The 24,107-nt window shown below is 42.6% G+C and overlaps 1 protein-coding gene across 13 annotated transcripts in view; it reads right to left on the reverse strand.

The window, feature by feature from the left end:
- The window catches only part of MTUS2 (microtubule associated scaffold protein 2), a 265,387-nt gene that overhangs the window by 23,533 nt on the left and 217,747 nt on the right, over positions 1-24,107 (reverse strand). For all 13 annotated transcript variants that reach the window (XM_064409103.1, XM_064409104.1, XM_064409111.1 and 10 more), the window contains one exon: positions 191-257. In XM_064409103.1, the coding sequence (XP_064265173.1) occupies positions 191-257 (67 nt within the window). The remainder of the gene's footprint in view (positions 1-190; positions 258-24,107) is intronic.

The following is a 24,107-nucleotide window of genomic DNA, read 5'->3' on the forward strand; positions in this document are numbered from 1 at the left end:
TCATCTGCACAGCAAAGAGGTAAAATCAAGGTTCCCTGCAAAATCACAAAACCCTTTGCCACTGAGCTTCAGAAAACACTTCATGACATGTATGGAGGTTTCTCAGGATCAGGGCACAGGGAATAATAATAACTGCTTTAATGTAAAGTGAGAAAAATCACTTTGTTGTTACTTTTCTTGTACTACTTACCAACTTCCTCCCTGATCTTTGCAAGCTCGACTCCTAACTCCTTTATTTTCACAAGGGCATTTTCATTCTGTTTAAGGAAAAAGAGAGAAAAATATGTATAGTACCCAGGTTTATCCCAGATAAGCACTTTCACATGTTCATTTAGTAAAGCAGATTAGATTGATTCCTCATACTACTTTTTTTTTTTAGGGGATTTTTAGGGGAGTGGGATTATAATGAACTCATTCAGTTTTTAAATCAAGCTTAAGAGCTACAACTCATGGATTTCAAGTAGCTTGTATGTCTACGAGTACATGTACACACACTCATGTATACACAACAGGGCAGAATGCTCTGTTAACTCCTATGTGTCTAAAAAGACATCTTGATTTTTTAATAATTTTGTGGTCAGTCTGTGTATTATTTATGGCTGGACTGCATGTACAAGATGGATTTATTAAAACTGTTAAATTTTTTTCATCCATTTAAGGCTGCATTGAACGACCTTCAATCAGATTAATATGTTCACAGAGTCAAACTTACAGAGCAGACTGCTGTGCTCACACCGTTTTATGCATGGTGAGCATTCCCATACAAACACCACTAATAACCTGATGTTCATGCCTGTCTCCACATCTATCTCTATGATTTTATTTATTTATTTATTAGGGCTCTTTTCCTTGACTAGTCTCAAAAGAAATCTGAATATTTAAAGAGTAAAATAGATGAACTGGCTAAAGGAAAATTAAAATGTATTTACATGAGCAATGTTAAGGTGTTTTTACCAGAATGCAAGGATTTTGACAGCAGATATCTGACTAGTGCTGTGCAAACTGACAAACAAAATTCTTGTCTCCATCCACTGGAGTCTGATTTAGTACAATAAATCCCAGCATAGCAGTTCAATTATATGGGCACTTTAAATTGGGATGTATCATGAATCATATTAGAAAGAAGACAAAGGAATGTACCCTGCTGGGAAGATCACTAATGATTAATAAAACTAGATCAGGTTACTATAAATATGTCCCGGGTTAGAAAAGGTCAAGAATCCTTAAAGGACACTACAGAAAAACCATATTCAAGAGAAAAAGCAGTACAGTAGTAAATTGAATTAAAAGGAGTCCTAAAAACCAAATCTTTCTGTATTAAGCAAGCAAGGCTAATAAAAATCTAGGGCACAGACAGGATTAGTTTGGCTGCAGAATACATAGCAGATAAGATAGCAAGTCAGTTCTATATTACAGAAATGAAAGTGGAAAAAAAATCAGAACCTAATGTTTCTGTGTATTTTTCCTGCACCTAACTTTTAACTCTGCTAAGAGAAGTAACACAACTTCATTTCTGGTAATACCAGAATAACAGAATCTGGAATTTGAATCAATCCTTTACATACTGCCCTTTTGGGATGGTTCCCACCAGGTCTAAATGACACCCTTTCCAGAAAGTTTGCTGTAAATGGAGTGATAAACTGAACTGATTTGAGAGCCTTGAAGGCTTGAGGAGACCCAGATGATGTGGGCATCTTTCATTCAGTTATGGGAAGAAGCCAGGAATGCAAGGCCTGGCTCCTCCAGTGACTCCTCCTGGCTCCATACTCTGCTGAGTAATGCACAGGGGGCTGTGAGCCAGGACTGCAGTGTCCAGTCCTCCCCAACTGCATTAGACTCAGAATAGAATAAAATTATATGGATTCTTATGGATTTCTTTTTCCTAATTAGTCAAAAAGTTATGAAAAAAAAAAGTCCAGATAAATACAGCCTGATATATTAAAAAACCAGATTCCTTCACATAGATTTCCAAACCAGCAGCCTTACAGGAGTAAGGGTTCCCCTTTTGGAGAATACCATTGTATCTGCCCATATGGTCTGATTAGCTCACTGGAGTAATTTTCAGAAGTGTTCCTGACAGACTGCCAGGCCTGGTGCCCTTGAAGGCATGTGCTCAGGGATGTACTGGATGCAGGACTTGCAGATGGGAAGCACCCACTCAAATTACCAGCTCTCATTCTTTGAAACAAAAGCCATTCAAAGCAAGGGAGCTCTGCACAAATCATAGCCTGCACCTACAGATGAGCAGAACTCAGTGGGATTGTTAAAAGCAAGTAAACCCCCTCCTTTTTTGGGAAAAAAAGCATTTAAAATTTTGATTCCCCATAAGAAATGTTACAGGCTCCACATTTTACATTATCTTTTATCTTTGATAAGGTTTTTACTACCCATGAGGACACTTGGTGGTGGGATCCTCCCCAAAAATGTGGAGAACTGCCATGATGCCAGCTTAAAAATACTATTCCATAACTCCAGCTCCAGCATACACACCAACCCACCAGGGCAGTGGGGGTCATGTCTGCCTCCCACCACGCTGGGGCTGTGGTTTCCAGAGCAGAGCAGCCCCTGGGGCTTCCTCCAGCAGCCAGATCAGCAGAGCTCAGGTGCCTTTGCTGTCATTTTACTGCTCTGCCAATACTTCTTGCACTGTTTTATTTTGGTCAGAGCTTCCTGTCTGCTCTTTGGGACTTCATACTCGTATTTCCTGGGAGATCAGATGTGCAAGGGTTGCCCTCAGTGCCAAGGCCTCAAGTAGTCCCTCTTTCTCAGAGGGCTCTTCTGGAGAGCAAGAGCACGAGTCCTTTTCTTCCTCTTGTGGAAGAGAAGTGAGGTGCAGTTCTGGCTGATCATCAAGTCAGCCTCACGGTTTCCTGGATGTGCAGTGAACTCACAAATCCCTGACACCTTCTGTAACTGCAACCTGCTTTGTCAGTGTGACACGATAGGTTTGGCCTGCACATGTTCCTGTGACACTGTAAACACCACAAAGCAGTGCAAAACAAAAGAGCCCCTGCTTGTTATCATCGGTGTGGCTCTGCAGATAACCAGCACTCCACTGCCAGTGTAGCCAGGGAACTGGGAATGCCAGCGCTGAGGAAACCAAACATTACCATAAGGCAAATCTGGATCTGACTTTGGAATGTAAAGCTACCACGTTCAGTGCTGAGATTCCTATACATCCACTGTCAAAACATCAATGCAATTCAAAAAATTCACAAGCACACAAGGAAAACTTCCCCAAAACAAATGGATAAGAAACCAAGACAAGAAGATGTCCCATTGGGTTAATAAGTCTTCGTTAATTATCTCAAAAAAGTATTTGAAAGAGAAAACAGGATAACCAGCAGTAGAGCAAAGAGTTGAGGTGCCCTCCCAGGAGTTTTGTGTCCACTAAGGCTCAGCATATCAAAGAAGCTTTGCAGGGATTCTCTACTAGGTCACCACTTGGAGTTGAGCCATTGCAGGCAAACATCCAAGGGCCAAATCTAACTTAGGTTTAATAAGGTTCATCATCGAGTGTACACACCTGTTTTCAGTAGGTGAAAAGATCAGAGGCTGTGTAAGGAGACTGTATGAATATCCACCATTTCCAGTGCAGCAGTTAAATGGCAAGGAAGAAAAAATATTGCTTTGATGTGATCTGGAATTCCTTTTTTTTTATGCCCAAAAATGTGAAACCAAAACAGTGTGTTTTGCACAAATTAGAATGTCGCATTTACTTGTCATGTACTTTTAATGGATGATGGAGCGCATTGCTTTTTAGAAAAACGATGACAAAGTCTTCTGTTGGCTACATCCCAAGAAATTACTCTGGTAGTGAAGTAATTTTCATAAAATAAGATTACACTCATGATGGAGATGAAGAAAAACTTCTTCCTCATTCCTGAACTCTGCAACATAATGATTAAGTCTTGTGCCAGGAATATGTCCCATCTCTTCAGACAGAAAGAAAAGTAGAATAAAGCAGGTAGAATGATATGTTTGCCTTACTGTCTGTTGAATAGAAGACACAGCATCAAAGCTTTTTCCAATCATCAGCTCTGTAAGCATACACATCTCCCAATATTTCTCCTGTGAAAGGCTTGATGTTGGACAGCATTTCAGCAAATGAAACACACACCAAAAATGGCACATGTGAGTTCTCTGTTCAACCCAAAATGCGCTGAAGATGGACTGAGGCATGACTTACATTGGTGCAACAGCTCCAGAAAACAAGGCAGGTAGTCAGGCAGGTAGGCAGAGGTGTAGGAAGAAAACAGGAATTTGTACAAATTAAATAGCAGTGGCCAAACCTAGCATTGTAGTTCAGGAAAAAAATCAGCTGAATTTAGATATAACTGCATGCAAGGACCTAGAAAAATAACTTGGTAGGAGAAGTCATAATATGGACCCGAGGATGGGCAAGATGCTGGCGTTGCCCAAACAGATTAACAAAGGAAGTAGCGATGAAAGCTTGTGGGCAGAGGCTGAATGGGGCACTGAGCAACCTGATCTCATTGAAGATGTTCCTGCTCATTGCAGGGGTCTCGGACTAGATGAGCTTTAAAGGTTCCTTCCAACCCAAATTATTCTGTAATTCTGTGGTTCTATGAAAGACTGCTTTAGTTCCATGGAGCTTCAGATGACAGATAGACATTCTCAAGGAACATCCTCAGGGAGATAAGTCAAGATTTTACCTTGGACCAGGAGTAATTGAGGCATGGGGAGGCAGATTTGAGGTTTGTCTTAGAGTATCTCTCCTCTGAGAGCTACAACCTAACTGAGAGGTACTAATGAATTAGAAATACAAATTAAGTAAACCTCCAGGTACTTTTTAACATAGGTAAGTAATAGTAGATCCATAATAGAAATGAAAATGGGTCAGATCAGGCAAAGAACACCAGAAAATTGCTCAGACCCACATGGAAGTCAGCAGCAGCTAGGAAGCAAACATGGGAGCCTGGAGTTACCTTCCCAAACTGACATGACTCTCCACCCTGCCAACTTAGCATGTTTGCTTATATTCTACGATCCAAATGCATGTACAGTGTCTCCACTGTACAAACACTTCTCAGTTCTCCATGGTATCTCCTAAAATCTCTCTGCAAACAGATGCCCTGTGGCACTTTTTATTAAAACTGCTCCTCCAGAACAGCTGTCTTCTATGCAGAAGCTTTCAAAATACTAAAAAAAAAAAATCCCTGACCTTCAAACAGTGCTTAGTCACTGTTGTGCTGTATTCAGACTTCCCTGTGGCAAGGTATTATATTATAATTGGAAAGAGGATCATATACATTGGGAATTCTCTTGTACCAATAAATATTTCAGATGACACTTGTAGAAGCAATAACTGAATCCCACTGCGGCTGATATTCAAAATTATCTACAGTCTTCCTTTGAAAAGAGGTGTTTTAACACTGCTGTTAAATCATGCTGGCTGTCAGGTAATCCTTCTTCATAACATCCTTTAGGTTAAAGTTTGGTTAAAGTTTACAAGCACTTAAATATTCCACAATGACTGCATTTTGCCAAGCTTTATATTAACCCACATATTTTTTCTTAACCTGGTTAGTAGCATATCTCAAGCTACATTTGAACTATTATTAGGTAAATGGGAGACACTATCAGTTTTTAATTTAACAGAGTTATATGAATATACCATAAAGCCAAACTCCACCAGAATACACTGCACAAACATGTCTTTCTGCCAAGATATTTTCTATTAAGAAAATTAAATGCATATATTAATTTTCTCACTCTTCTATACATAAAACCCAGGCAAATTTTCAGAAGAATAATGGGAAAAAAACTATGTGTTCAGAGTGTCCCACAACTTCTCTTGCACACGCTATTTTCCTGTTGCCAGTAGCTCTCTACATACTTCTGCACTGACATTTCTTACATGATCCATTTTGGTGCCTAGGAATGCGTTTGATTTAGATTCACACAAACATAAGAAAACAGGTAGTTCTGTCTTGTTTCACTTCTCCTAGACTGGAGGATCATTCCTCTGTTGGAGATGCAAAACTTTAAGACAGCTAGAGGCTGAATAATGTCTCTTCGGACTTTAAAACTCTCTGCAAGTTTCCTTTATAACTTGTACTCCACACGGCTATTAAAAATGTAAGAAAAGCAGAGCAAAACGTCAATCTGACTGCTGCTGCAGAAGATGCCAGCAGTCCCTCCTCGTTTCACGAGCATCCAACCCTTCCATTTAGACTGCAGGATAAACTTATGTAAGGCACTGCAGTGCACGAGAAAGCGACACTTAGACCTGTCCCTGGTGAAGGGGAGATCAGCACACTGCAAACAAGCCGAGCATCGCTCCCCTCTGCGCCACCCGGGAAGCGCATCCGCACCGACCCCAGCGAGAAGCAGCAGCAGCAGCAGCACGGGCTCTATCGCCGCTACCGTCCTTCCCTTTCCCTAAAGGACTTTAAAAAAGAGGCAAAAGTACCGTCTCGTCCTCGCACAGAGAGGGGGGGAAACACGTGGAGCAGCATTTGCCCATGGTGGCAGGACAGCCACCCGCCGGACCGACACCCGCCGGACTGCCGCCAGCCTGGCCCGGAGCCGGAGGATGAGCCCCGGGCGGCGACACTGTCACAAAGGGATGTCACGTCCCGACACCGGCCAAGGGGACTTGTCACCCTGCTGCCTCCCGGGATGCCGCGGGATGCCGGGGCCGGGGTCGCGGGGCGGGGGCTGCGCAGCCCGGCGGGTTCGCCCCCGGCAAGCGCTGCCCGCTGCCCGCCCTGCCGCCGCACCGCCGTGGCCCGCCGGATCCGGCCTCTCCCGAAAAAGGTTTCTCCGGCTGGCAAAGGCTTGCCCACAGCGGGGCACGTCCGGCAGCGCCATCGCAGGGAAGCGCCGGGGCGGGCGGCTGCCGGGACGGGGCTGGAAACTTCGCAGCGACAGCCCCAAAGGCGCTGACACCCGAGACTGCGCTGCGCTCTCAGCCGGGCTGCCGCTGCCTTCTCTTCTCCGTGCCGCATCCACGGCCGCTGGTGAGCGCGGTCCCCGTCCTGCGCATCCTCGGACGGCGCCTTTGAGCTGAGCGTGTCCCGGCTGCTGTCCCGCGGCGCTCCCAAATCCACTCCCGGTTCTGCCGCACTGGGCCCCTCCCGGCCGCCCCGCCGTCCTGCGCGGCCGTGCGCGGCTGTGCGCGGCTGTGCGCGGTCCTGCGCGGCTGTGCGCGGCCCTGCGCGGCTGTGCGCGGCTCGGCGGGGCCGGGCGCTGCCTGCCGGCGGCTCTCTCCACGCTGCGGCAGCGGCCGCCGGCTCGTCCGCGGGCCGTGGGGTGTCCCCCCGCTGCCGGGTGTCCCCCAGCCTCCCGAGACGCTCTAATCGCCCCGAAAGGACTTTCCCTGAAGTTGTTTGTTTAAATCGTGAGGACGATCAACACCCGCTGGACCTCGGTGACTCCTTGTAATGGAAAAAAAAAGATCTCTGCAACGTACTCAGAGACTTCGGTAATTCTCAAGGGCTGGCCATGCATACATGTATTTACATCACCTAACGTTAAGCTGCCTATACACACGGGTGTGCTGTGTATGTCCCGTCTGTATCAGTTTGCACACATTTTCTTAGCCAGACTCAGGACATGGAGCTGCAGCACACTCATTTCTCCTGGGCTGTTGCCTTTGGCATGACATATTTTCCTCTAAAAATTTACATTAAAGACAATGCTGGGAAAAGGCAAAAGAGTTCAATGACTCACACCTAAGGTGGTATTTGTGCTGCATCCACTCTTTAAACCTAAAACCCACTATTTTCCTGAAAGCCAAATCACTACCACACATGCAGAAAAGTGACATTGCCCACACTGCTGAGCAGCTCTGCCTTCTGGTGGGAAAGATGCTCAAGTCTGTGCTTCTCTGGACAGGTGTTTTTGTTTAAATATTTGTTCAACTGTGACTGGTGATGCACAAAGTCATTTTAAAAATAGTATGAGCCAACAAGAATGTGAAACAAAACTGTGTTGAATTACATATACATTTTCAGGTAACTTAGGTTTGTGTCAACTTCTTGTTCTTTCTCTCACTCTTCCTCAGTCCTACCAGGACTTCAACTAAAGTTTTAGAATATCACAGTCAGCTAATTAAAAACTAACAAAGAGACAAAGGCAACAAGACAGAAACCCTACCTATCAAAAAATAAACAAAAAACCAAAACATCAAACCAAACTTAAAATTGCACTCCAAATATGCCCTTTAACATTTGTGTTCAAGACCTAACTTTCTTTACAGCATCTGAACATTAATTTGGTTGGCTACTGAACAGCTGCAGAGTAGAGGTACAAAAATACTTCCTTGTATGGTGAAATCATTTCATCCTCACTGTAGGAGCTTCTTTTTCTTGCCACACAACCTGAAATCTGTAATTTGGATCTTTTACAGCCCAAATCCCGACTGGAAACTTTTTATCTGCCATAGAAAAAACCTACATAACTACTTGCAGACAAATTACCATGGCCATTTCTCTGCGTTGGCTGTTAGAACTACAGTATTTAGATTCATGCCTGACTGTCAGGCAGGGAAAACAAAACCTGGTCATTATTCCTTTTGTTATGCTTTTAAAATGAAGAATTCATGGTCTTCAACTGCTTTATTAAAAATGGGGGATTTGCTGCTTGCAAAAAATCCAAGGTAAAGGTTAGCTAGCAAGGTCCATACATGACTTTAGTACCACTTAAGCACTAAACTGGAAGTAAAACTTAAATTAAGCAGAAATTATCTGTTGTCTTCTGGAAAAGGTGAATTGAGGTCTCACAGGCTGATTGAGGATTGATAAGGGATAAGGATGTGCTTGGGAAAGCTGCTGGGCTCTTTGGTCAGCTTAGATCCTTTTGGAGAAAGTGAGACTAAACTCAGTTTGAATTCAACCTTGTCTTTCAGGTCAAGGTGTGTAGCATTAAAGTGAGAAAAGACCAAAGTTAAGAAGGCAAATGGAAAATAGAAACTATTTTAAAGAGCAGTTCCTCAGTCAAATCCAGAAATGAGGAGGATGAAGATAGAATTTAGGAGGGGTCTCTGTGCTGACAGGTAGGAGGACTCTAAGCACACACGTTAAGGCAGCAATGTCTCAGAAATTAAGGATATAGAAAGGGAAATGAACATAACTGAGACAGGAACAAAATGCTCAGCAAAGCAGGCACATCTGAGGAGAGGGCAGCCCCTGCATCCAAATTCTATGAGAACTGGCACTTTAAACAGCAGGATCAAAACAAAGTTTTAAATTATTGATTCTTAATTTTAAGCTGCTAGAGACGTCTGCCTGACTTCAGAGGTGTGTGACACTTGGATCACATACTGAGAGGAATAATATTTTAAAAATACCTTGTTAGGCACAACAGAGCACCAAAGGCAGATAGATCCACACCAGTGCAGACTGCTGCCTCTGTACACGAAAATAGCTGATATTTTTAGAAAAGGGTAATATGTAACTCCCACCTATTGGGGACCAAGTGACCACATGGTGCCGACCACAACATTGATCATCAGGCTGGGGAAGATTGGGAGTTTCTGGAGAAGTGTTAAGTGGGGAGGAGGCCTTTGGGGGAAAAGGACAAGGAGTTGCACTAAATGGAACTATTGGGCTGAGTGGAGATAATTAATAGAGCTGTTCAAAAAAATCAATCTTGGGGACAAGTTGCATAGCTCACTTTTGACCCTGGTGAAATATTAGTGAATGCTAATGCGATGCTGGGATGCACTGTCCATCAAGGGGTGAGTTAAAACACCAGGCTTGTCAAGCTGTATGCTATTTAGGGCTATAGGGGTGTTCATGGTAAGAAATATAGAATATTGAGCAGTCCACGGTCCCAATCACAGGGACAAATAACAGGAAATTCAAGTAGAAGATGGAAACTCATCAGCTGGAAATGACAGCAAAAACCTGTGTTGCTTATCCAGTCATGGGATGAATAAGAATGATGTCTACTGTACAGATCAGAATAAAACAAGGCTTAGGCTTTAGGAAACACTAGGAGGGAAGTTTAAATGCTTCAAGAAAGGCCACAGAGAGATCTCACCTGAAACCTCACACAGTTCTGGTTCCCTGTGTTTGGGAGATAGCAGTTCTGAGGCAGGGAATATATAACCCACACCACTGGAGGGGTGCCATGTAAATACACATCTGTTTCTTCTATGAAAACAACAGCAAAGTTGGAAAATTACAGCTTTCTATAAATATAGGGAGAACACTGAGAGAGGCAGAAGTACTGCAAGGTCAACAAATGTATTTACGTAAGGATAAAAAGGTGTGAACTTGGGCATACCTAAATCACAAGAGATTCTTAAACAGGTGTCTGGTAGAATCAGAGGAAAACAGAATTACTTTCAAGCTGAAAATCTATCATTTTAGGGAAGAAGTTATAGGGTTTGGCAACAGGGAAGGTCTGGATTTGATGACCCAGAATGAACTTTTCTAGCCTTCCCTTTCCATGCAATACTGCTTGTCTGTGCACTGTCACCAATATATTGCTATGGATTTTGCTGATGGTCCACACCCAGAATGTGAATGTGCCTCTGCAAACTGCTTTGCATGGAGCTCTGTCCCAACAGATCTGGCTCACATTTCCCTCCAAGGCAGAATGCACAAGTCTGTGGATAAGACAGAGATCAACGTGGGCTGGGAAAACCTGCACTGTTAGTTAAAAAAACATTCTTCATAAAAGCTGTGGTTTTGTTTCATTACTGGAAGAGAAAATACAGGTAAGTTCCACAAAGAAAGGTGTTCCTTATGTGTAGGATTAGCAACAGATATAAGAGGAAAGAAGTCGGATAAAATTAGATTTTAAAACATAAAAGTAATTGCCCAAAACAAGAGGCTTAACAGGGTATGTTTTACAATATTTATTGACTTCAGTGGAAACACAATGTACTTAGCACTTGACAGGGTAAGGCTCCTCGGTAATTAAAGGCCAAGGAGGATACCTACATGCTCCCAAATGTCCCAGAGGAGTGGCTTAGTCTATAAACAACCTATTCTAATGGTATAAGAGGCATCAGGGGCAGCAATGACAGAATCAATGCTTTTCTCCATGATTCACATAATACAATTCCTATTTACTGCCCAAGCAATTCCAATATTTTACATCTATCTGAACTAAATTGGGAGAGGTAGGCATAAATTAGCCATATTTTATAATTTACTATGGTCCCCAAATGGGGCACATTATTCTCTTTAGCTCCATAATGGTCTTTATGTTTCAGTGCATACACTCTACTCTGTAGAGAATAAACAATAAATCATCAGGGTTCTATACGTATATTCTAACATATATAAGAAGATTTTAATTCGTAATCATTAGTAACTGATGTTTCCCTATTTTATGGAGGCTGGCTAACCTTCCTGGGAGAGATATAGTCCTTTCCCTGGATTTTCACAGTGCAAAGATGTGGCAAAATGTGAAGATGGAGATGCGTGGAGAAGGAAAAACAGAACTGAAGTCTTGGTAAAGCTCTGGGAGATAAAGGTATTAATGTAGGGCTATGCGTGTCCCAGAGCAGCAGAATCCTCAAGGGAACTGCATATTATTCATCCTTTTATGAAATGCTGGAAAGGCTTGCTGAGGGGCATAGCATGCGAAGTATGTCAAACAAATATTTAATTTAATTCGAATAGATAACACTCTGAGGGCACCAGCAGCAAAAGACAGTACAGGAAATGTGAAGGGATGCAAATTTTTTTGCAAGAAGACTGCCAGCTCTAGGAATACGTTGATATCCAGTCCTTATGGAAATAAAGAAAAGAAGCAAGGAGAAAGCTGAAGGAGGCAGTGGTTAGTGGTGAGGACCAAGGAGACTGAAGACAGCACCATGGGGATACAGAGAGAGATTACTGGGAGAGAAGGTTGAGGTGAGGCATACCAAAAGTTCAAAAACTTCTTCACCTGATAAAGCAACAAAAGAACAGATTCAAAAAAGAGGTGAGACTAAGGAGAAAGGAAAGATTGTACTGCAGGTGGCATTTCAGAGGACAAAGGGACATGCAGCGGTGAAGGGAGACGAGGAACAGGAGACTGCAGGAATGAGGAGAGACGTGACAGCCAGATGCAGAGGAGCTGGTGCATAACCGAGACACTGCGATGTCTGAAATGCCTCAGCTCTGGAGAGTGATGGATAATCGGGCTATCGGCAGTGCCGCCTCCTGGCATTCTCTGCAGTCAGCAGCGGGAGGCGACCGTGACGCCGACATGAAGCACGGCCAAAGGACAGCATGAGGAGGGCTCTGGTTGGTGGCATTCACTGGGGACAGGATTTTTGTCTAAGGCAGTGCAGAGGCAGAACAGGGCAATGCTATTCCAGCAATGCATTTTGAACAGGAGGCTCAGAAAATCATTGGGTGGCATGCTAAAGGTGGGAGAGCAAGGCAAGGAGAAGGGACATCCAGCACACTCTATGCGATTATCACAGCCTATTTCTCTGCATGTGGTCTCTTCAAACACTGTTGCAGTTTGTGTGACAGAATGTGAAGGTGGACTTTGTCAGAATTTTGATATCTGCAAGAGAGAAGCTGAGTATACTGACAAAGTTGCCGACAAGTAGGGAAACAGAATCTATTTTTCAATAAGCCAAACATTGGACTCAAAGACTGAAATTGATTTATTGTCAGTATTGTTAATTCTTCAGTTCTGCAAGCAGTCTAATTTGAAAACAGCCTCAACTACTCCTAAATTCTCTTTCCAATTTCACTTATTGAAATTGCCAGTCATATTGTATTTTTGTGAGTGCTTGAAACCAATGAAGATGAGTGCTGCTGTCAAAGGAAGTGTTTTAATCTTCCCCTCTCCTGGTCACTTGTTTTGTCCCAGCTTCCTTCCTTACAGTCCCTCAAGTGTTTGGGCACTGAATCAGATGGGGCTTAAAGCTAAAGCAGGGATAAAGTGGTGAATGTGGGGAGAGTGAACTTTGCTAGCACAGAGCCAACTTCCCCAGGACAAGGAATGGAACCCACACCCTGCTGTTAGCCAGGAGGAGAATCCTGTCACAGGAATCCTGAACCCTAACTTTGTCAGACTGAAAACTACAGTGGAAATAAGAAAAGCAAATACATTCACTATCACACTTCACTTTCCTTGTTGGAGGTACATGACAAGTTTTCTCTGACACAGCTCTCTCATCAGCAGCACAGTTCTCCACATTGGTCTTCAGACATACACACATGTTCATTATTTTCCAGGTTGGGGTTGTTTATTTTTGTTCTTGCCTAACTTAAAAAAAAAATAATTTAGAAAATGTAACAGTGATTTGGGGATTTCTGAAGCCATGAGCAGTCAGTAATGAGTTTCAGTGAGATGACTCAGCTAGAGCTGAAAGTCATGCCAAATGGCCCCAGAATGGCAATTTCCCTTGGATTTACAGTGAGGTTTCACATTTTATGCATTACTCAGTACCATGAGGCTTTAATGATCCTCAGGCAACTTATATGGAAGCAAGTGTTTTTTTAACTATACAATTATGCTATTGCATATTTGGATGAATAGAATGTTTACTCTAGAATTTAACAAATTAACACGGACTACATGCCCTCTGTTTGTCAAGTGAGAGAGCCCAGCCAGATGACTCCTTTTTTAATTCAGCTCTCATATAAAAAGAATGTGAGGATCTAAACAGAATTCCTTCAGAGTTTTGTTATTTCTGCTAGTGTAGCCTCACATTTATTTTAGTGTCAGTAGTTTGCAAGGCCATGGATTAAAATTCATGAGAGAACAATGCTTTATTACTATGTTTTCTAGTTCTTGATGTCTGGAACAGAACAAAGTAAGCATTCCAAATGAACTAGCTCTCGCTCTCAGGGAGTTCATGTTTTCTCATATGAAATATCATTTATGCACCAAGATCACAAGGAAAAATGCATGCTTTCACTGAACTCCTCACCTACTCTCTTCCCAGGAATACATCCCCTGCAAGGCTATATCTAAATTCCAGACTTCTGAGTAGCTGCAAGCAGATGGCCATTTTCTTAAATCAACTTTGCAGAGAAATGTTCCCTTCTCCCAACAAACAGGTAATCTCTCTTCCACTCCCAAGTTACTCTGGGCCAAAGCCAATGACAGCTTCAAGCTGCTGTACTTTGAGGCCAAGCAGAGCAAGGCACAAGTGCTGACATTCTGTGACAGCAATGTCAGTGGCAAAATATTCCAGCAGATTTACATGGACCAAGTTTCTCCTATTGGAAAGATTCTCAGTGCTCTGCTGAGAGGAACAGCACTTAACACTATTAATGAGAATTCAAACGATCAGTTGTGGGCTTAGGAGGTTTTTGTACAAAGAAAACATAGCTCAGATGATTTTTAGAAATGCATCACTTATATTATTTTATATTACATTTATATTATGCATCATTTATATTATATTTATAATTTTTAGATGCATCATTTATACTAACTCCTCTGTAGCTGGAGCTGGTTTGAAGAAATAATAAATAATAAATGATAAATGATAAATAATAAACAGTTCTCAAATCATGATAATAACCACACCACCACCTTCTGAAGTTATGATGTGTGAGAAGTGATTGTAGGAAGCGGCATGTGAATTAGTTCTCAGGGGTGAGAGGAAGGCCAGAGAATTTCAGGAGGATTGCAGCTGGAGCCTTTTAGGGTTCATTTCTGGAACCAGACAGCTCAGACCTGAAAGGGGGGTTAAGCAAGAGACAGGTTGTGTGTTGGGTATATGATCCAAAGGTGCAGATACATACTCTTGGATGGCTGTGAGGAGTATCAAGGAGATATACATTCCACTTGATAGCAAAAATATCCTAGGAACACAATAATTACCATTTATATATATCTTTGAGTCATGGTCTGTCTAATCTAGATCCTGCATCAAGCCATGATTATTGCTTCTGAATTATTGAAAATTCAGAAGAAGGAGCAAGTAACCCTGCATTAAAGAGTGTGATGAAAAGCTGTTCTACATGGAAAATTCATCTTAACATCTATCTGAAAAAGGCTTCCAACTTTAAAATAGGCATCTCCCCTCTAACATGTATTGCACCACCAAATATTAAATGTCACAATATTTTTGCCACCTACAGAATTTAGTAGATTTTAAGGACGAATGATAAAGGGATGGTTGAATCAAATATGGTGAATTTTCTTTTTTTTTTTATCACAGTACTTGATGTTTTACATAGTTGCTGTTCTATAACTACATTTGATGAAAACATCCCCTCTATAAAGGCATACATTGGCAAACTGCTGACATGAAGGCATGGATTTGCTTTCTCTTCTCACAGTGGTTTCTTCTAATAACTGATTATCTCTAGTCGTAAAAGTCTGTGCTTCCCTCATGTGTTGAAGCTGCAAAACTTCTGCAAAAGTTTAGCAGAGGTTTCTGCTAAACTTTCCCCTGAGTGGGGGAAAGTGCTTTCTGGTACACAGCAGTACCTCCTTATGAGAATTATTCTGCTCTGCACTCAAGCCACTTTGCCCTTTTTTGCAAACAAATCAACAGTTCTCTGCTGTCTCTCACAAAAAGGGATTTTTCCAGACCTCAGAGCTGCTTATTACTTGTCTCTTTTTCCTCCCCATTTTTTCATTGTCTTCTGCAGATGTGTGAGCAGCAGTGCTAAATGTCATATATTCAGTATCAGTCCCCCCAGTGCTGAACATGCAGGTGTTGTCACTGCCTCACTTCTGCTGGCTGCATCTCTGCTCACTCACCCAAAGATCTTGACAGCTTTTCTTAACACATGTTCACAGTAGGAGCTCACATTGATTTGTGCTGACACCAGAAACTCTAATTACTCCTGGGGGCTACTCCCTTCCAGCTGATGGCCAAACCACAGTTCCAGGCAGAGCTGGTTTCAGCCTGGCTTTGCTGCATCCATCACTCAAAACCAGTGTGGTGGGAATGTGAGCGTGTTGGTTTTACATGCTCAAAAGTGCAGGCAGCTTGCACTCTACTTATCAAATATGTGGCTCTCCAGCTGCTAAAATCTGCAACCACAATCCACATGGACTGCAAAGGGGATATGAAATTGTACTTGGAAACCGAAGATCAAATGAATTGAAGATCAAATCAGAACTTATAAAGGAAGTGCTGTATTTCTGTCAGCATGTCTATATGAGAGGTTTTTGCAGATGTGGCCCACACTCTTGCCACAAGTAAGGTGAAATAGTTGTCATGGATATCTGTATTTTCAAGCCTTGTTTTGCACTGGAACAACCTCATATCTGCCAGGAATCTTGATCAACAGGGAAAGTTCCACTGCACTGCTGCAACGTCCCTCTTGTGCGTCAGCTCAGAATGCATCTGCTGATGGATCTACATAGGAGGAATTGTGATATTTACACTGTCACCCCCCGGGACTGCAACTGTCATTTTGGAGAGACAGGGACTTACATCAGCAGAGTGTTCTAGCTTAGGAGTATGCAGTGGGGAGGGAGCACAGTAAATAATCTGAAGTGTTTCTACAAATGACATTTAAAAATGCCTTTGGGGCAGGGGAAAGAAGACAGAACATTTTTTAAGTGTGTCTAATACTCAGTAACTTCTAGTACTGCATTTTAACTAAAGATTGGTGAAATTGAGTTTTACATGAAACAGAAGATATTCTAAGACTATGAGAAAGAAGTTCAAGCATTATGGCACCTATATAAATATATGGTATTATACCCAGCTCTTCCCTGTTTATTTCTAAATTAATCCTTTTCATGTATTTAACCATTGCTTTGAGTGTGTTATGCTCCTTTGCATTGTGTTTGTTTTTAAAATACCAGTTAGCAAGAGGTGAAAGCAAAAAAATCAGACCAAATATGCGTAAACTTGTACCAAATCGGAAGCTGATCTCTGTTTTTTGCAGTCAGAGCAGAAAGAAATCCCAAAACCTTTTTCTTCTGCAACATGGATCCTACTGGAAATGCAGAGATATCTGGACAACATCCAGTCCCTCCTAAACATTTTCCTTCTACTTCCAGGGCAGAGTAACTCTGCAGACACTTGCACCTATCAAGCATATCTTTCCCTAGCAGGTCTGTTATCTGCGGGTTGTCATTGCCTCTCCAGAGGGCTGGGGAGCTTTGCCTATCAGAGCCCTGCCTTGGTGCTTACCTCCTGCCTGGCTGCTAAGTGTGAGGCAGCTTAAAGCAGGCAGCTCAGCATTACACAACTTTTTCCAAGAAGCTTCAAAAAGCATTTCCAGAAAGGCAGCCAACTTCAGCTGCTGAAGGGATCACTACTTAACTCTCTTTTGGTCAGACCAAACCCCCAGGCTAAGGTCCAGCCTGAGCAAGGTGCCTATGTCAGGCACAAGAAGAATGTCCCATGTGCCAGGTGATGCAATATTCCAGAAGAAGGGGGAGAACAGCTTTCTCTACTCTCTAAAAGACCCTGCGCAGAACTGAAGAGTCGTGGGACCAAAAGGGTCCTCCTGCAGCATGCAGCCAAGTGCCTGGGATACCAAAGCTCAGGGGTATAAAGGCAGCTCCAGCCTCAAATTATGTCCAAGTTCAGGCACCTCTTGGGTGAATGGTGGGGAACCCCAGTACTCCCCAGCCAGCATACCAAAGGTGGCAGGGCTTCTGGTACAATCCATGTGCACACACTCAATCCATCCCCGGAGGAGAAGCATCGCTCTGGGTCTATTCATTGATTGTAGTGTACTAAGCAATTTAAAAAAAACCAACAAAACAAAACAAGGAAGAAATACAGCTAATTTTCCCCCACAGATGAAATGGGAGTGTGGTAATAAGAATAGCTGTGGAGGCTGCTTGCCTCAGAAGCAGCCATGAGCGCAGCAGTGCTGCTGAGGACACGTCCTGCTGCTCATTGCTGCAGCTGCCTGGAGCCACGCGCTCGCTGCACCACGGGAAACACCAACAAGGGCAGATGGGACAAACCTGTGTGGGATGTAAAATATTCATCACACCCGTTTGGTGTAAACAAACATGAACAGTGGGAGTATCCCTGTCTGCAGAAGGGAAACTGCTTGCTGGGCTCTCTTTTACAGCTCACAGAGCTGCATACACACAACCATTGCTGCCTCTGTACCTCCTGCTGTATGTGGGTTTGCGTTCATTTCTTGGCTGCCCTCACTATTTCACTGGCAGGACATCCCACTGTCCAGTCCTCATCCAGTGGTGCCTACCACTGTGACCCTGTTGGTGATCCCAGACCCTCTTGCTCTAGCCCTATCCCCTGTACAGCCACTGCAAACACAGATCCTCTTCCCAGAGGGTACCTGAAAGCAGAACACACAGCATGGTGTGTGCATCCATGCAGGTGTGTGTATCCACACACAAACACCTGCCTATCTTCCCAAATAAATCCCCTAAGAAACTAAATATATGGTAATCTTCAGTCTCAGTCACTTTGACACACCAGTTTTCATCAGGGTTTTGCCTATTTAGATGCAAAATGCTCCAGGACTGGACATCATCTTTGTGTTGTCTTCAAAATGTCTGGCACACATTGAGATAATTGTGGAATAACAAAAACTTTAATGTCTTCATTTCTATTAGGAATTCTATATAGAACTCAAATATTAACAAAGAGGAATACATTAAGTCAGCCAAGTTCTTTCTGTTTTCAGCAAACCCAGTTCAATCCCATCATCTTTTTTGATCTTTGTTCTGTGTAATTTGATTAAACACAAGCTAATGTTAACTTAAACAGATTGTATTCCACTGGTAAATAAGAAGATAAAAAATTGATTTTTTAAGTGAGGCTAGCCTTTACATTTTGTGATGGCTAAACCCCAAATATTCCTGCAATTAAAAAGCTGGCACATAGTTGGTTTGATGGACTTTAGCATTGCCAGACCTTTATTATGGATAATAAATTGTTCCCTTTTTTAAACTGCAGAAGTATTAAGATCACTTGAAGAAGCTGAATTTCTCTTGCACTGATCATTGTTGCCAATATTACTATAATGCCTATATAGGTCATTACTGGACATGCCTGTATTAATGGAGTTGTGCCACTCTGACCTGAGGGGGATGTAAAACCACCAAACAAAAGCACTGCTGCCAGAGGTGTGAAAACCCAAGCAGGGAAAAGGTAGGGAAGGCCATCTGAGGGCAGGAGAGCTCCTGGGATGCTGCGATGGCATCGCCAGGTGAGGCTTCAGCCAAGGAATGAGGGATTAGGTGATGCCTGAGGTTGGTCACATAGGAAAGAAGGACTTGGATCTGCCAGAGGGACAGGTTACTGAAGAGTAACCACCAGCATGAAAATATGTGTCAAGTTACTCAGTGGTCACTGCTTCTTCTGGGAGGGGAACTCAGTATTTGACCTCTCTCTAGGCTGATTCCAACATTCCTTAGACTTCTGTTCAAAAATTTCATTTTGAAATGACTTCTGAAGATTATCTGTGAGCTGAGGAATGGCCTCCCCCTTAACAGCAACTTTAAAGAGTGACATTTGGTCTTGTTATAAATACTCCATGCACACAAATATGTGTGTAAAACAAAAGTTTGCTTCTGAAGGGAGTCTCTGCTTTTGACTCCCAAAGAGAGGATGGGATCCCTCTGACCTGGACAGGCCAGGTCTTGTCCACCCCACTGCTAATGAGAGTTATAGTTTCCTTGTTCGCTTCCTGAAAGGTATCTATACATTTTCCTTTGGTAAATATTTTTGTTCCCACATGGAAACAGAATAATTGTTCAGTTTCTGGTGTGATTAATACTTTCATATATGAACCTTGCACCTATTGATCTACACTGAATTGTAAAGCCTTTGTTCTGTTACATTCGTATTAGAAATCTTGGTAGAATGCCTTTGGGGAGTAATCAATTAATCAATTAAAGGAAAAAACCTCCAAAAAGCAAAACACCAAAAAGCAAACAATGATTGATCTAAGGATATTGCCTCTTGGCGGTAAGAGAGGAATTTAAAATGCATGGAATTCAAAAAAGGCACACATTTCCATCTACTCCTTTGCTGAGCCTAAAGAACAGCATGAAAACACTGTGATTTGGGTTTTCCCTGTGCTCTGCATGAGGAGAGGACACAATAGCACTGGACCCTACTACTCATCACTGCTTTTCACACCACTTCCAATGTGTTGCCAAATCCCTCAAGCCCACACATATACCCAGCTTGGAGGCTGCCAACATCCCAAGAACCACTTCCAACACTTATGTGTTTTTTTCCTCTGAATGCAGTATAAAATCAAGGCTGTCAAAGTTAGTTGCTTACACAGAGATCGATAATAGAAACAAAAGGAGAAAATCCACTTTCACCTGATGCTTGGCACACATCCTAAAAATATTTCTTTTCAAGGACAACATGTAAATAAAGAGGCCTTTAATTTTTAATGGCCATTTAAAACTCTTCAAGGGGAGCATTAGAATGCCTGGTACTATTTATTTTTTATCTCAAAATTTAAAATATTTATGTGTAACTAGCCAAGTGTCTCCTTTTGTGTGTCTCCAGCCAAGGATACAAACATAATCTAATTTATTTAGGTTTTTTGGGTTTTTTTCCAAAACAAGGCCATGTAACTAAACCAATGCTTCCCTAGGAAGCATATTCTTCCACCTTCCAAAACTAAAATTTGCAATTTTGTCACAGCAGTGTCTCTAAGAAGGTTACTGAGGACACATGGAGAAGCCACAAGGTTCCTTACACCTTTTTCCTTCTGTTTTGCAGGGCCTGAAGCAGAGCTGGCCATGCTGTCTGGAAGCAGTGTAAGATCCAGGTACCCAAAGCATGAGGAGGGGAGAGATACTCAGCTGCTTTAAGGTTTCTTTCCCAATAGCACCTTACCTACTCACTGTCTGACTTTTAGCACACACAAAAAATAAGCAGGGGGCCTGCAGAAGGTGATTTCCTTAATTTCACAAACCCCAATCCATTCCTTGGGTAGACTGACCATGTGTAAGTGGCCTGCAGGTCCCATTGCATCTACAGAGCTTTCATTGTAATGTTTGCAAGTAAAGGAGTGCACCTCTGGACTCTTACTGCTCTGTTTTACCATAACTAATAGCCCCACATACCAAATTTTGTTCATTTTTCCTTAAAAATCAGTTCAGGAAGATCTAAATGATGACAGAGCTTCTTTCTATTTTTTTCCTCCCAAGTAAACAAAGTGTTTTGTTTTCCCTGCAATACAATGGTTTTGATACATAACCCTAAACTGTCAGTGTTTGAAGAGACTAAAGTGTATTTTTTTTCAGGATACAGAATGAAAATATTAAGCTGCTCTGACTGCTCTGGTCTTCCTCATGAGCAATGAAAAGAATGAACTTGCTCAGTGCAGGACACAGCCTAACTGTAATAGTGAGGAGGGAGGAATGGCACTTTTCTGAGGACTATTCTTGGGCCAAATTCAAACATATTTTGAAAATGTTGGGAAAGCATTACCCCTGAAATCCAGAAGGTCAGTCTTTCTGATGAGTGCTGGCTTCTTACCACTCTGCCAGCAGCAGGCACGAACAATAGATATATTTCTCTTGAACTTAATTCTCTGAGACATTTGTGAAAATAAACCATTTTCAGCTGAGATAATCCCTTGAAATGTTAATGTTTTGGAGGCAGTGGTGGGAAGTGCCAAGTGACTTAAAAATAGCATGACCAATTTTGCCTCTAGCACAAGTGGTCATTAGCATCTGGCCAAGGATGTTACATGACACTGGGTGGCATATTGTCCATTCATGGGACAGGGACATTCCTCTCAAAAAGACACACCAGCACACTCCTATTCATTATTCATATGAGGGAAAAGATTTTCCTCGCCCATCCTGGATTTTGCAGGACATTCCTGTGTGTGCTTACTTTTCTGGAATACATGTATTATATATGTACATAATATAAACAATATAGCCATGATTAGATGGGCAGACACACACTCTCTGGTTACTGGTGACATGCCTTTCCCAGTCCTGGTAGACACAAAATTCTGGGATGTCACCAAATACTACAGTGCTGTCACAACTCCTGTTCAGGATATCTCTGTGGTTCCTCCATTCCCAGCTGATCCAGCTGCACTAGTACTGGGACCTGTCTGTGGGAAATGGATTTGTAGATCCATTTCCCACACCTGTCCTGAGGAGTTTCTCCCTGATGAAAACCATACCAAGAGGCTGTGCTGCAGGTCTGGAAACTCCTCCAGGCCCAAACAGAGTACGGGACAGACCACCCCAGCATAACCCTGTCCCTCACCTGCTCCCACCCTTGAGGTCTGCAGCCCAGAAAGGATCCCTTCCCCTCACATGCACTGGAGCTCTAGAGCCCTCCTCTGAAATTTCAGAGGCAGACCTGGGACTGCACTTTCTGCCTTTCTGGATTGTGAGAGCCATTAGCCCAGTTTCCAACACAAACACTTCTGTGGTGTACTAGAGGTATAAAAAAAGATTTTTTTTCCCCTCCCTTTTTCTGTCCAGAAAGCTTTTCTCTCCCGGATTTGTCACTTTGGGTTACTCCCCTTTAGATGGCACTGTTACCACTTCCAAGAGAGATCCCTGCCGGGCACTGCTCTGAACAGGGCTGAAACTGGGCCAGGACTGCCACTGTCACTGGGTTAACAAGCCAGAGCAGGCCAGGAGTGATCCAGACCAGGGCTCTGGAAATATTTGCTCTAAAAAGTCTTCCTGGTATCACTCCAGCTCCCATCACTCAGTTGCTCACTCTGCAATGCCAGCGCAGCACAAGGGCTTTATGGGCAAGAGGAACACCTGACAACCTTAAGGACACATTTAATCTGCTCCTCTTCAGAATCAGTTTGAAGTAGCTCCAAAAGTCAACAAGAGTCATGTGCATATACGAGGGTCTTAAGCTGATACATCTGCTAATTAAATAATAATTAAAATCCATGCTCTGCAGAGGCACTGCAATCATTATTCTCATGCTTATGTCAGAATCACTGCTTTAATATTTTTCATGTCTACTGCCTCAGTTATCACCTGCTTCAATTGCCTAGGCTTTTCCCAAGGACAGAAAATTGTTTTAAGTGGCATTTAATGGGTCTGCATTAAATACTGCTACAGGTTGTGCACTTCTAGATGCCAATTAAAAGAATCTTGCCAATTAAGAGCATTTTCAAAAGAAGAAGAGACATGATTCCAGGATACCATTCAGCAGTGGTCTGAAACAGTCAGAAAACAAATCCAAAAAATTATAAGAAAATGGTCATGTCATCTTAAAGCACTCAAAGAAACTGCTGTTGTGGTCCAACACTCTTTATTACATACAACACTCTCTCTCTACACAGCTAAACATGTTTGTTGGACCGCTTGCATTGGTGTTTTCCTCAGCTTTGGAAAGAGAAGAGAAACAGTGTAAGCAAGACAAGAGAGGCACAGGCATGGGCTTTCTTGCACCTACTTACCACCTACACTGGTCCTTGGGCTCTTTTTAAGACTCAGTCCTGTCCTCACTGCCTAGGAGCACATTTTACAACAGAATTTAGGTCCGAATCTGAGAAAAATCTATGTTTTGAACATTATTTTGCTGTGATGTAAGGAGATAAAGACATTGGACACAAAGGATTGTTGGCCTAAAAGAGGATCCCTGGTATCAAAATAGGATTGGGCCCTCTGCTAAACAAGAGTGGAACTGCTATCTGGACAAGTCAACCCCAAACTTCTCAGGAATAAGGCTACACCTTTTTCTTGAATTAATGTTTTTCCTTTGCCAAACTGCAGTTCCACTCAGACCTCAACCATTTTGCCTCCAGGGTTCTCAGAAACGGATACACCCAACTGTTATTATTTTTATAATGTGAAATGTTGGTTTATTTTTTCCCATGCTGCCCTAACTCAAAGACAGCCAATTCAATTTTGTTCAGGCTTTCAGACAATAATGCCACCTCAGAAAATGCCTACAGATTGTATTTTCAAATGATACTGAAAAACTTGTAAGCCTGTGTCTATGTTGCAAGACAAATGACTGCCCAGTTACACAACTGCTTGAGTAGTCCCAGATTGTCCCACTGCATGTAGGCTCTCAGCTTAAGCATTGAATTTAAGAGTGCAGCAGCCTTAGTGCTCCCTGGAAGTCTCAGATGAGACAGGCGAGTAACTCAAGCAGAAATTCAGGTCTTTGGTGCTTTAAATAGTCTTCATGCAGTGCTTACCTGCCTGCATGCACTAAAAATGGAGCCTGAAGCAACCATACTCCTAAAGGAGGTACCACATCTGCATGGGTCTGGAACAAATCTTCATCTAATCCTGCCCAA

The sequence above is a fragment of the Passer domesticus genome, chromosome 2 (genome assembly GCF_036417665.1).
Source record: "Passer domesticus isolate bPasDom1 chromosome 2, bPasDom1.hap1, whole genome shotgun sequence".
NCBI classification, from domain to species: domain Eukaryota; kingdom Metazoa; phylum Chordata; class Aves; order Passeriformes; family Passeridae; genus Passer; species Passer domesticus.